The 12613-nt window shown below is 35.1% G+C and overlaps 1 protein-coding gene across 1 annotated transcript in view; it reads left to right on the forward strand.

The window, feature by feature from the left end:
* Positions 1-4306, forward strand: part of TBC1D12 (TBC1 domain family member 12) — a gene marked incomplete at its 3' end in the record, with an annotated part of 94817 nt that extends 90511 nt beyond the window's left edge. The window contains exons 10-13 of the mRNA XM_079705189.1: positions 574-702; positions 966-1075; positions 3205-3463; positions 4238-4306. Of these exons, the coding sequence (XP_079561315.1) occupies positions 574-702; positions 966-1075; positions 3205-3463; positions 4238-4306 (567 nt within the window). The remainder of the gene's footprint in view (positions 1-573; positions 703-965; positions 1076-3204; positions 3464-4237) is intronic.
* Between the last annotated feature and the right edge of the window lie 8307 nt (positions 4307-12613).

The raw sequence follows: 12613 nt of genomic DNA on the forward strand, positions 1-12613 counted from the left end.
TGGTGGCGCAGTGGTTGAGAATCTGCCTGCTAATGCAGGGGACACGGGCTCGAGCCCTGGTCTGGGAAGATCCCACATGCCGCGGAGCAACTGGGCCCGTGAGCCACAACTACTGACCCTGCGCGTCTGGAGCTTGTGCTCCGCAACAAGAGAGGCCGCGACAGTAAGAGGCCCGCGCACCGCGATGAAGAGTGGCCCCTGCTCGCCGCAACTAGAGAAAGCCCTCGCACGGAAACAAAGACCCAGCACAGCCAAAAAAAAAAAAAAAAAAACTAGGTTGAAAACTGAGATAGACTTCTGTAGCAAGTAAAAGCTGATATTTTTTCTTTTTTCCAAAATTTTCCCTAACACTTTTTAAACCACATGTGCAAGAAAGAAAAGTAAAATTAGGGAGATTTCATAATTTTTAGTGGTTCTCTATATTTACCTTTGTTGGAAAATAAAAAGAAATTTAAAAACTTGGTTAATTCTACTTTGTAATGTCACTTTGTAATTTTTCAGGAATACAATAAAATAAACTGTATAGAATTATTATTGTAAGCACATTTTGATTAATTTCGTTTCCCTTTGAAGGTCCAAGGGATGTCCTTCATAGCAGCAGTTCTCATTCTCAACTTGGAAGAGGCAGATGCCTTCATTGCATTTGCAAATCTCCTGAATAAACCATGCCAGTTAGCCTTTTTTCGTGTGGATCACAGCATGGTATGGACATTTGGAATGAATTGTGTTTTTCTTTGACTGTCAGTTTCTATAGTCTGAATGCCCTTTTAGAGTGAAAAACAGTAATTAGAAGACTAAGATAATCTGATCTAAAATAAGCTTTTCATTGAATTATTGTACTTTTATGAATGCTTGATGAAAAGACTCAGAGGTGTTAAGCAAGATTTTCTATTACTATTAAGGATTTATTTTCTCTATTTCTAGAGTATACTCTTAAATAATTTTGTTGAAATTTCTATCTTTAGATGTTGAGATATTTTGCAACGTTTGAAGTATTTTTTGAAGAAAATCTCTCCAAACTGTTTCTTCATTTCAAATCTTACAGTCTTACACCAGACATATACTTGATAGACTGGTAAGTCATAACATATGTAAAATATAATTATTAAAAGGACACAAAGTGTAACTTTTTGCCTAGAGTAAATTTCATGCACAGTACCATACATATAAAAAGCTCTTCGCTTACATGTAGAGAAACACTCACATTTTTGTGGGGAGGCATTTGATTAAGAGTATGGACTCTGGGTTGAAATCAGAATCCCTTAGTTTGTGTTTCAGTTTCCTAACTATAAAATGGGAATAATAATATCTATATCTTGAGTTGTAGTGAGAGTGTTTTGCATGGATTATCTCATTCAATGCCTGGTACATAGTAAGCTCTCAGATAGAGTTAGTTGCTGTTCCTTTAATGTTCTTAACACCAAGGGCTTATGATAGTTATGATAGTGTTTCTTTATGGAGGGCTTTGTTTTTTTCCAAGGCCTTATCCAGCTTTCTGACCGAGTAATGATGCCTTATTTAGGTGCTAATGTCTTTTTTCAACTTTACAATTCTAGCTCTTCTGTTTTAACTTGGAAATTTTGCCTAGGACTCTGGTGAGCAGTAAAATCGATTATAGAGAAGGGGGGTGGACTTCGCCCAAGAGATGGAGCAGTTGATTGTAAGATAGACTGTTAGGAGTACATGTGAAATATTTAAACCTTAAATCCTAATCATTAAACATCAGTGGGTTTCATACAAATGATATTGTTTTAGTATGGAAAAATAAATTAATAATGACATTGATCAAGTATCTTTCCAGTTGTTTGAGGTTTCTTTTATTTAGGCTTTTAAAAAAACTAAGTTATTTTTCAGTGTATTCTCTTCCATTCCCATTAGGAACATTAGAATTCCTTTGAGTAGGACCCAAGATCATGGGGAGAGGGTTTTATAATATGGGACCCAAGGGACCAAGATCAAATCTGTAAATCTGTAAAAGAAGGGGGGAAAAAACTCCTCAACTGTCCCTCTTAAGGACTGTGAACATGAGGCAAAGCAGGATCACAATTGATAAAGGGAGAAGGATGGAATTAATACTAAGTGAGTACTGTATACTAGAAACTCCCTAGGCACTACTTGTACCCTTTCTCATTTTGAACAGTGAATTAGTATTCTCTGTACTACCAAGAGTATGTTTTTTGTTATGTAATTAAATATGTGTTTATAACTTAAGAAGTAGACACGGATTTTTGTTTCACTGCCTCTGTTGAGCTTATAACATACGAATCCCAGGATCAGTGGTGCAAGAAAAAAGAGGAATAAATGAGTGGCAGTGCTAAAGGGAATTTTTTTCATTTTTTAGTGGGAGGGCCTTTAGTTCCCTTGTTCACACACGTTTCATCAGCAGTACCTCAGATAAACACAGTCTGTGTAAAAATGTGTACCTTCTTTGCCAAGGCAACATCAAGAGAAGTTCTCTAGCACCTACTCTCCCTACTTCCTCAACCAGAGTGCTACCCCAGAGTACCACTTGATAAAGACTTACTTGATCAAACATTATCAGAAAGGATGTGAAAAACCATTTTGGTGATTCTACTGGAGGGTATACATGCTCCAGAAGAAGTAGTAAGTAAAGTTTGGTGAAGGGAAAACAAAACAGTGGATGTTTGTGGAAAGAGAAAAGAGGAAAGTCAGACTTTATGGTTTTGTATTTAGGTTACTAAAAGATGATACTTGGTTTCCTCATACAGTAATAAGAAGTAACTTTTATTGAGCATTTCTTATGTGCCTGGCACTATTCTAAATACTTTACATTTATTAACTCCTTTAATTTTCAAAACAATTCTGAGAGGTAATTTTATTTTGTTTACTAATGAGGAAACTGAGGCACAGCAAGGATGAGTATCTTACTCAAGGTAACACAACCAATAAGTTGCAAATCTAAGATTCAAACTCAGGTATTCTGATTTCAGAGCCCATACCCTTAACCTTGAGGTTATTCTGCCACTCTAGTTTGTATTAGGCCATATCTCGACGTAAGGTTGTAAATTCACATATTTTTGTTATTTATTACTTCATTTCCAACTACTCACGTTCTTTGAGGGAAGGAGCCATATCTTATTTGCCTTTTTCACCCTAATCACTGTTCTTTTTATATAGAGATACTTAATGAGTGAATGAATAAATGAATGAAAAATTCCAATGACTTTTTCCCCCTAATTTTAGGATCTTCACACTATATAGCAAATCACTACCACTTGATCTGGCCTGTCGAGTCTGGGATGTATTTTGCAGAGATGGGGAGGAATTTTTATTTAGGACTGGATTAGGAATCCTCCGATTATATGAAGATATTCTCCTACAGATGGACTTTATTCATATAGCACAGTTTCTAACTAAATTGCCAGAAGATATCACATCAGAAAAACTGTTCACCTGTATTGCAGCCATTCAGATGCAGAATAGTACCAAAAAATGGACTCAGGTAGAGTGACATTTTCCTACTTGTAATAGATGTATAAAAACAGTTTATTTCTTGTAAAAAAAAAAAAAAGTCATGTATTTCTCAAATATTAGTGCTTAAATTTTTAAAAAACTTACAAAAATAATTTTTGACTTTGAAAAAAAACCCCAACGAATTGCTCTGCTTTCACCTCTCCAGACTTATGGCTTTATTTTTATGTAAGTCCAGTAATATTTTATGAGTGTAGTGAAGTACAGCCTACAATAGTCATGTATTTGCCAGGGCAATTGTATAATTACCTTGGTATTTCAGATAGACAACAATTGTTTTAAATACCTGATGTGTACTAAGGGTTTGCAATAAAAAGAATGTAATGTATGATCCTGACTTTTTAGATGCTTAGTCTTATTAGGGAAGCAGGTATATTGGCAGTCGAAAGTTAAATGACATAAAAAATAATGTTAACACTTGCTACATGAATGATAGCCAGTAGGCATTATAAGCTCTCAAGTTTTATTGCTTATGAAAATGAAAATATAAGAATATTGGTCCAGAGGATGTTTTGTTACCTAACAGTAATTTTATAATATTTGGCAAGTGATGAAAACTGGAATCTAACTATATATCATAAAATTGGGTTGAAACAAACAAGAGGATTTGAGAATGGCAGTCTTTCAGGGGACAGAGTTATGTATACTAAAGCTTTTTCATGTTAATAAACTATAGTTTTTAAAATCTCTTTAATCTGCATGGTAGTTTTTTTGAGGATTAATGTTTACTTTATATAATTTCCAGGTCTTTGCATCTGTGATGAAGGATATTAAAGAAGGAGACAAGAATAATAGTCCAGCTCTGAAAAGCTAATCTTCAAAATTAACAGACTAATTGCAATATTTAAAAAAATGTTTTTGATAAAAGTATTTTGTTTCCTATGTAAAAAGCATGGAAGAAAATGTTGAAGAAAGCTAAAAGAATCAAGACTTGGAAAACCGCTGATTTTGAATTACATGGCTGAAGTAAATGAGTACCTATTGACAGTATTAATAAAAAAGTATTTTATAGGGAGAGCCATTTTACAAAGAAAAAAGTTTAAATGGCTAGTTCATACTCCGTAATTTGGAGTGAACAGTTTAATGCAATAAATTTTTTTAACAGCTTTGGAGATAGTTCAAATTTTTACATCTTTTCTTTTTTAACAATTAGCATAAAGGAGGAGCATAACAATTAGCACTTTGGAGGTCAGAAAAGGATTGTTAAATACTACTTTAACTTCCAAAATACTATTTGAAATAAACACCTTAATATAGATATTATCTCCAGTTCCACACTTTTGAAGATATTATAGACCAAGAATAAGCAACGTTGACTGTAAATTATTTACGTCACTGAAGTTGTTTATCTTCACTCACAGGTTGGGGCAAATTTAGGTTATCTGGGAACTGGAAATATCGGTAGGAGATTGTTTAGCATTTGTGTAGGTGTTTTTCCACAGTATCATGTCTATTTGTTTTTGAAAGGAAATTGTTTCATTTCCTCAAGGAATTCCTATCACTCAGAGCATTTTAGCCTCTCTGTTTCTAGTCTAAGAAATTGTTCATCTAGTAATTTAAGAAAGCTAACTGGTAGAAGGAAATTTCTTTGCACTTTAATGGACTGAAGGCTTTTTGGGGGGAGTAAGTCCATAAATATAAATGAGGTTTTTCACTGGTAAGAGTAAAAAGTAATGAATTTTGAGAGTTCTTAATTAGAATTCTACTTGGCGAGACTTTAAATTTGTTAGTTAAAATTCTTTCACTGTAGAAACAAAATCTGTTAATTCCAGTTTGAAATTGGAAATCTTAATATGTAGCCAAGTCCATGACTTGTAAAACACTGTGTATAATTTTCTAATCAAAGGAAATAAGAGTAAAAGGTAAAATTAATTTTTTTCTAATTAGTAACTTTGATGATATTAGGATAAAGGAATGATTAATTATTGGTAAATTGACATTAAATTTATTATAATATGTTTAATTCTTAAACCTAAAATAAATCACTTGAATATCATGAGTGATATCTATATAAAATGGTATTTGGTTAATAATTAGATTTATAGTGCGCTTTTATGTTGCAATTTGGTTTGAAACAACACTTAAGCACACTATTTCTGTTAGTGGTATATAGTCTTCAAACTAACAAGCCTGAGAACCTTGTTAGTGTAGCACCTGCCTCTTTAGGAGTATGGGACCAGACGGTACCTATGTATTTTTACCCCATGGGTCATTCTAGCCTAGAGACCACTAATGGAACCCTCAGAAGTTAACTCTTCTCCTAGGAGCTTACTTAGTGGAAACTAGTAGTGTAATAAAATATTGAGGGAGTACCCAGGGTCTTAATAGGTTTTAGAATGACATTTTAACTCTGGTAACTACTTCCTTGGTATTGGTGGCCCTGATAGGGGAATGTAACCCCTGGCAGTAATCTCACTGAGGTTATACTACCTGCCTAAACTTAATCTTACTTTTGTGTATTTGTTTCCAGAGTTGGACCTAAGTTACTGTATTTCTTTTTCTCATTTTTATTATTGTACAGTTTCTTTACCTTTCAAATATAAATGTGTATATAAAATGTAAATACAATGAATTTATTAAAAACCACTATTAACAATTACTGTGTAAATAAAACTCGTAAGCAGAGTAATTACTTGAAATGAGTCTTCATTATTTTGGGGATATTTAACTACATGTGGAGATAAAAAGGGGATAAACTTTTTTGCCAAATTTCTCTTCCTGGGATGCACTGGGCCTTTAGCCTCTTGAGACTGACAGCACTGGCAGCTAAAATATTGTTACTGTCTTTTCCCTTGAACCTCTTATACAGGCAGTATGGAGTTACTCATTATTCGCATGGTCAGTTGTATGACAGTTTTTTTGGTTAAAGTATATTTTCAATTAAAAAATAACTTTCCTAAAAGCCTCAAGATAATGTGAAATTTAATATGGTGTTTTATTTGTCTACTTAATCAGTATTTCTCACTTCATTGTCCTTTTAGCACAGGTCTACATTGTATTATTTAAATGCTACTGGAAGACTCCAGCAACTAGCATAGTTTTCTAAAGTCAGAGAACATAGTCATAGTTTTTGCTGATTTCTTTTGCAGTGATGACCTTCATATAATGTTGTTGGTTTGAGTATATACATATATATATATATTTTAATTGAAGTATAGTTGATTTACAGTGTTTGTTAGTTTCTGGTGTAGAGCAAGGTGATTCAATTCAGCTATACATACATAAACATATATATATTTTTTTCATATTCTTTTCCATTATGGCTTGTTACAGATACTGAATATAGTTCCCTATGCTATATAGCAGGTCCTTGTTGTTTATCTGTTTTATATATAGTAGTTTATTTCTGCTAATCCCAAACTCTTAATTTATTCCCCCACCCCCACCCCCTGGCTTTTCCTCTTTGGTAACCACACGTCTGTTCTCTATGTCTGTGAGTCTGTTTCTGTTTCGTAAATAAGTTCATTTGTGTCATATTTTAGATTCCACATATAAGTGGTATCATATAGTATTTGTCTTTCTCTTTCTGACTTCACTTAATATGATAATTTCTAGGTCCAGCCATGTTGCTGCAAATGGCATTATTTCATTCTTTTTATGTCTGAGTAGTATTCCACTGTGTATATATACCACATCTTTATCCACTCACATGTTGAGGGACATTTAGGTTGCTTCCATGTCTTGGCTATTGTGAATAGTGCTGCTATGAACATTGGGGTGCATGTATCTTTTCAAATTAGAGTTTTCTCCAGATCTGTGTCCAGGAGTGTGATTGCCGGATCATTTGGTAACTCTGTTTTTAGTTTTTTAAGGCACCTCCATACTGTTCTCCATAGTGGCTGTACCAATTTACATACCCATCAACAGTGTAGGAGGGTTCCCTTTTCTCCACACCCTCTCCAGCATTTATTATTTGTAGACTTTTTTTTTTTTTTTTTTTTGGCCACACCGTGTGGCATGTGGGATCTTAGTTCCCCACCAGGGATTGAACCCGTTTCCCCTGCAGTGGAAGTGCAGATTCTTAACCACCGGACTGCCAGGGAAGTCCCCTATTTGTAGACTTTTTTTTTTTTTTTTTTTTTTTTTGCGGTACGCGGGCCTCTCACTGTTGTGGCCTCTGCCATTGCGGAGCACAGGCTCCGGACGTGCAGGCTCAGCGGCCATGGCTCACGGGCCTAGCCGCTCCACGGCATGTGGGATCTTCCCGGACCGGGGCACGAACCCATGTCCCCTGCATCGGCAGGCGGACTCTCAACTACTGCGCCACCAGGGAAGCCCTATTTGTAGACTTTTTGATGATGATGGCCATTCTGACTGGTGTGAGGTGATACCTCATTGTAGTTTTGATTTGCATTTCTCTAATGATTAGTGATGTTGAGCATCTTTTCATGTGCCTTTTGGCCATCTGTATGTCTTCTTTGGAGAAATGTCTCTTTAGATTTTCTGCCCATTTTTCGGTTTGGTTGCTTGTTTTTTTGTTATTGAGTTGTATGAGATGTTTGTATATTTTGGAAATTAAGCCCTTGTAGGTCGAATCATTTCCAGATATCTTCTCCCAGTCTGTAGGTTGTCTTTTTCTTTTGGTAATGGTTTCCTTTGCTGTGCTAAAGCTTGTAAGTTTTGATTAGGTCCCATTTGTTTATTTTTGCTTTTATTTCTAGTGCTTTGGGAGACTGACCTAAGAAAACATTGGTACCATTTATGTCAGAGAATGTTTTGCTTATATTCTCTTCTAGGAGTTTTATGGTATCATGTCTTATATTTAAGTATTCAAGGTATTTTGAGTTTATTTTTGTGTATGGTGTGAGGGTGTGTTTTAACTTCATTGATTTGCATGTGGCTGTCCAGCTTTCCCAATGCCACTTGTTGAAGAGACTCTTTTCTCCATTGTATATTCTTGCTTCCTTTGTCAAAGATTAATTGACCACAGTTGTATGGGTTTATTTCTGGGCTCTCTATTCTGTTCCATCGATCCATGTGTCTGTTTTTGTGCCAATACCATGCTGTTTTGATTACTGTAGTTAGTAGTATTGTCTGAAGTCTGGGACTTTGCCTCCAGCTTTGTTCTTTTTCCTCAGGATTGCTTTGGCAATTCTGTGTCTTTTATGGTTCCATATAAATTTTAGGATTATTTGTTCTCGTTCTGTGAAAAATGTCATGGGTAATTTGATAGGGATCTCATTAAAACTGTAGATTGCTTTGGGTAGTATGGCCATTTTAACCATATGAATTCTTCCAGTCCAAGAGCATGGGATATCTTTCCATTTCTTTGATCATATTCAGTTTCCTTTATCAATGTTTTATAGTTCTCAGCATATAAGTCTTTCACCTCCTTGGTCAGGTTTATTCCTAAGTATTTTATTTATTTGATGAGATTTTAAAAGGGATTTTTTGTTTACTTTCCCTTTCTGATATTTCATTGTTATTGTAAAGAAACGCAACAGATTTGGTTTGAGTATATTTTTTGACTCTACAAAAGTTAGGTAACATTGGCAAAAGGGCATTGGGATTTTCAAAGCCTCTGACTTTAGGATAACAGCTTTCATTGTAGCTTAGGAACTAAGGCTATTTTTATCTAGAACAGTCAATTTTTTAGAGTACACATTGTTGGAGGGTATAATACTAAAGCATATAATCATGGAATAATTTGTCTTAAAATGCCATATGGTTTATTATGATTTTTCATTTCCTGTTTTTATTTGGATAAGGTAAAATTATTTTGTATTTCATGAGCATATTCAGACAGCAGAGATTGGTATAAAAAGAGGCAAAAATCATGTGAGGTAGCAATGGAAAATCAGATTTTAATTTGCCACAATTGTTTTATAGTTTATCTGACATATATAGTGTCAGAAAACAAAGTCTCACCTCTGGGGGGGGAAAGTGATTTTTGTATTGAATTCATATTATTTTGATTTTGTCGAAAATGTGAATTTCCAAATGTAGCGTCAGGGAGGAAGAAATTTTCCTCTACCCTTCTAAGTTTTTCTGGCAGATTTAAGAATTAAATTGATGTGAGACACATTAACAGATTAACAGGAGAAGACAAGAGTTTAATAACATGTATTGTGGGAGAGAACCAGGAAAACTGAGTAACTCACCAAAATGACTGAAACCCTCACCTTAAATACTGTCTTCAGCTGAAAACAAAAGAGGATGTTGGGGGTAGTGGTTTGAGACTTCAAAGGGGGAGGCAATGCATGTGGAGATGAAAAGCAAATGTTTGGTAAACAAATGTTTGCTGGGCCTTGCAGTACCCTGAGTGGACTCTGATCTCTAGCCCCTGCCGAGTGTTCCCCACCTCACCTAGCCCATATTCTTAGCTCTATTCCAGAACAGGCCCTCTGTCAAAATTCTTTTTGGCAGTAAAGGGGTCAGTAACAAGAAAAACTTCCTGAGTCTTCTGTTTCTTAAAAATAATCAGGCTAAATTAATCCTCATGCCAAAGAGACACATTTTGGGGTGACAAATTTTGCTTCCCTACAGTGGTAAGACCATTAATTTGGACTTCACTGTTTTACAACATGTAAAAATGAAAATTAAATAATTTTTTTAAAGATTAAAAAATTTTTTTTTAATTTCAGGGAAATTAGCCACTTCAGAGAGAGAAGATAGCCTTGCCCTTTAAAAATATTGTTTGCTAGAAATGCAAATCAAAACTACAATGAGGTGTGTATGGCCATCATCAAAAAGTCTACAAATAATAAATGCTGGAGGAGGTGTGGAGAAGAGGGAACCCTCCTACACTGTTGGTGGGAATGTAAATTGATACAACTGCTATGGAGAACAGTGTGGAGGTTCCTTAAAAAACTAAAAATAGAATTACCATGTGATCCAGCAATCCCACTCCTGGGCATATATTCAGAAAAGATGAAAACTCTAATTTGAAAATATACATGCACTCTAATGTTCATAGCAGCACTATTTACAATGGCCAAGACATGGAAGTAACCTAAATGTCCATTGACAGATGAATGGATAAAGAAGATGTGGAATGTGTATACAATGGAATATTACTCAGCCATAAAAAAGAATGAAATAATACCATTTGTAGCAACATGGATGGACCTAGAGATTATCATACTAAGTGAAATAAATCAGAAAGAGAAAGATAAATAATATCACTTATATGTGGAATCTAAAAAAAGTGATACAAATGAACTTATTTACAAAACAGAAATAGACTCACAGACATAGAAAACAAACATGGTTACCAAAGGGGGAAGGGGGGAGGATAAATTAGGAGTTTGGGATTAACAGATATACACTACTATATGTAAAATGGATAAACAACAAGGACCTACTGTATAGCATGGGAAACTATAGTGAATATCTTATAATAATCTATAATGGAAAAGAATCTGAAAAAGAATATATATATATATATACATATATATGTATAACTGAATCATTTTGTTGTACATCTGAAACTTAATACAACACTGTAAATCAACTATACTTCAATAAAAAACATATTGCTTATTTACTAACTTTAATTGCAGAAGTGAGCTACTTGGTACTTTGAATGAATGCAGGAACACTCGGTAAGCCCTGATTATGTGCTAAGCACTGCCTCAATATTTTGATAGGCTACATAAAGTTACAAGGCTTGGGAAGTTAGCAAAACCGCATTTCTTTATAAACATTCTATCATTCATATTGATCTTCTCTTGGTTCCAATTGAGGTTTTACTTTGTGCATTTTATTATGTGAGTTGGGTTTATTTTCTAAAATACTCCAAGAAGGAAATTTGACTTTACAAAAATTGCATTGGGGGCTTCCCTGGTGGCACAGTGGTTAGGAATCTGCCTGCCAATGCAGGGGACACACGTTCGAGCTCTGGTCCGGGAAGATCCCACATGCCACGGAGCAACTAAGCCCGTGTGCCACAACTACTCAGCCTGTGCTCTAGAGCCTGCGAGTCACAACTACTGAGCCCACGTTCCACACTACTGAAGCCCGCACACCTAGAGCCCGTGCTCCGCAACAAGAGAAGCCACCGCAATGAGAAGCCCACGCACCACAACAAAGAGTAGCCCCCGCTCGCCGCAACTAGAGAAAGCCCACGTGCTCAACGAAGACCCAACGCAGCCAAAAATAAATAAATAATTTTTTAAAGTGCTTCATTTTTTGAACGTTTAAATAAACAGTACTTCCATTATTATTATTTTTTGATTATTTTCTTTTGCTGTACGCGGGCCTTTCACTGTCGTGGCCTCTCTCGTTGCGGAGCACAGGCTCCGGACACGCAGGATCAGTGGCCATGGCTCACGGGCCCAGCCACTCCGCGACATGTGGGATCTTCCCGGACCGGGGCACGAACCCGTGTCCGCTGCATCGGCAGGCGGACTCTCAACCACTGCGCCACCAGGGAAGCCCACTTCCATTATTTTATTTAAGGTAAAATGACATGTACTATTGCAATATATTTGGAAAAATCATTTTTGTAATAAAAGTGTATATGATAATATAGACATGAAGGAGTATATAAAATTGATAACAATGGGGTATATATGTTCTCATTTTTCATCTTCATGTACAACACTATACAAAATGGTATTATAAAAGCAGAAAATGAAGCCTCAAATGTTTTTGGTCTAAGCAGTATTGATAATCAATATTGTAAGTACATGATGTATTCTGATTATCAAATAAATCCCAAGGCTTTTAATTTTAGCTTCTATATTCTTAAAAAACTTTGAAAGGGAAGTATTAACTTGATTAAAACTTTTGTAGATTGTAAAATGCTTTGAATGTCTGTGTTTGGGCTTGAAAGTGTGAAAATAAATTGGAAAGTGTTTGAATGATAGGGTTTGTTTTATTCTTAATTTATACCAAGTGATTTTAAATAAATTGTGTATGCAGTAAATTTGTCATAACTTAGTGGTAATAGTTCTTCTGATTTGATTTTTAAAGCCACCTATGTGAGCCCTTGAAAAAGTAAACAATTCTCATCACACTTTTAATTAGACTGCATGTTTTATGATCTTTTAAACATGTGAATCAAATCCTATTATTCCTTACTCAGGACCCTCTAGTGACATTCCTCATAATAAAAATCCAAATTTTTATTACAAGTTCCTATTTATTCTAGTCTCTGCTATCTCTACAATTTCAACTG

Source organism: Hyperoodon ampullatus (genome assembly GCF_949752795.1).
Source record: "Hyperoodon ampullatus genome assembly, chromosome: 1".
In the NCBI taxonomy this organism is placed as follows: domain Eukaryota; kingdom Metazoa; phylum Chordata; class Mammalia; order Artiodactyla; family Ziphiidae; genus Hyperoodon; species Hyperoodon ampullatus.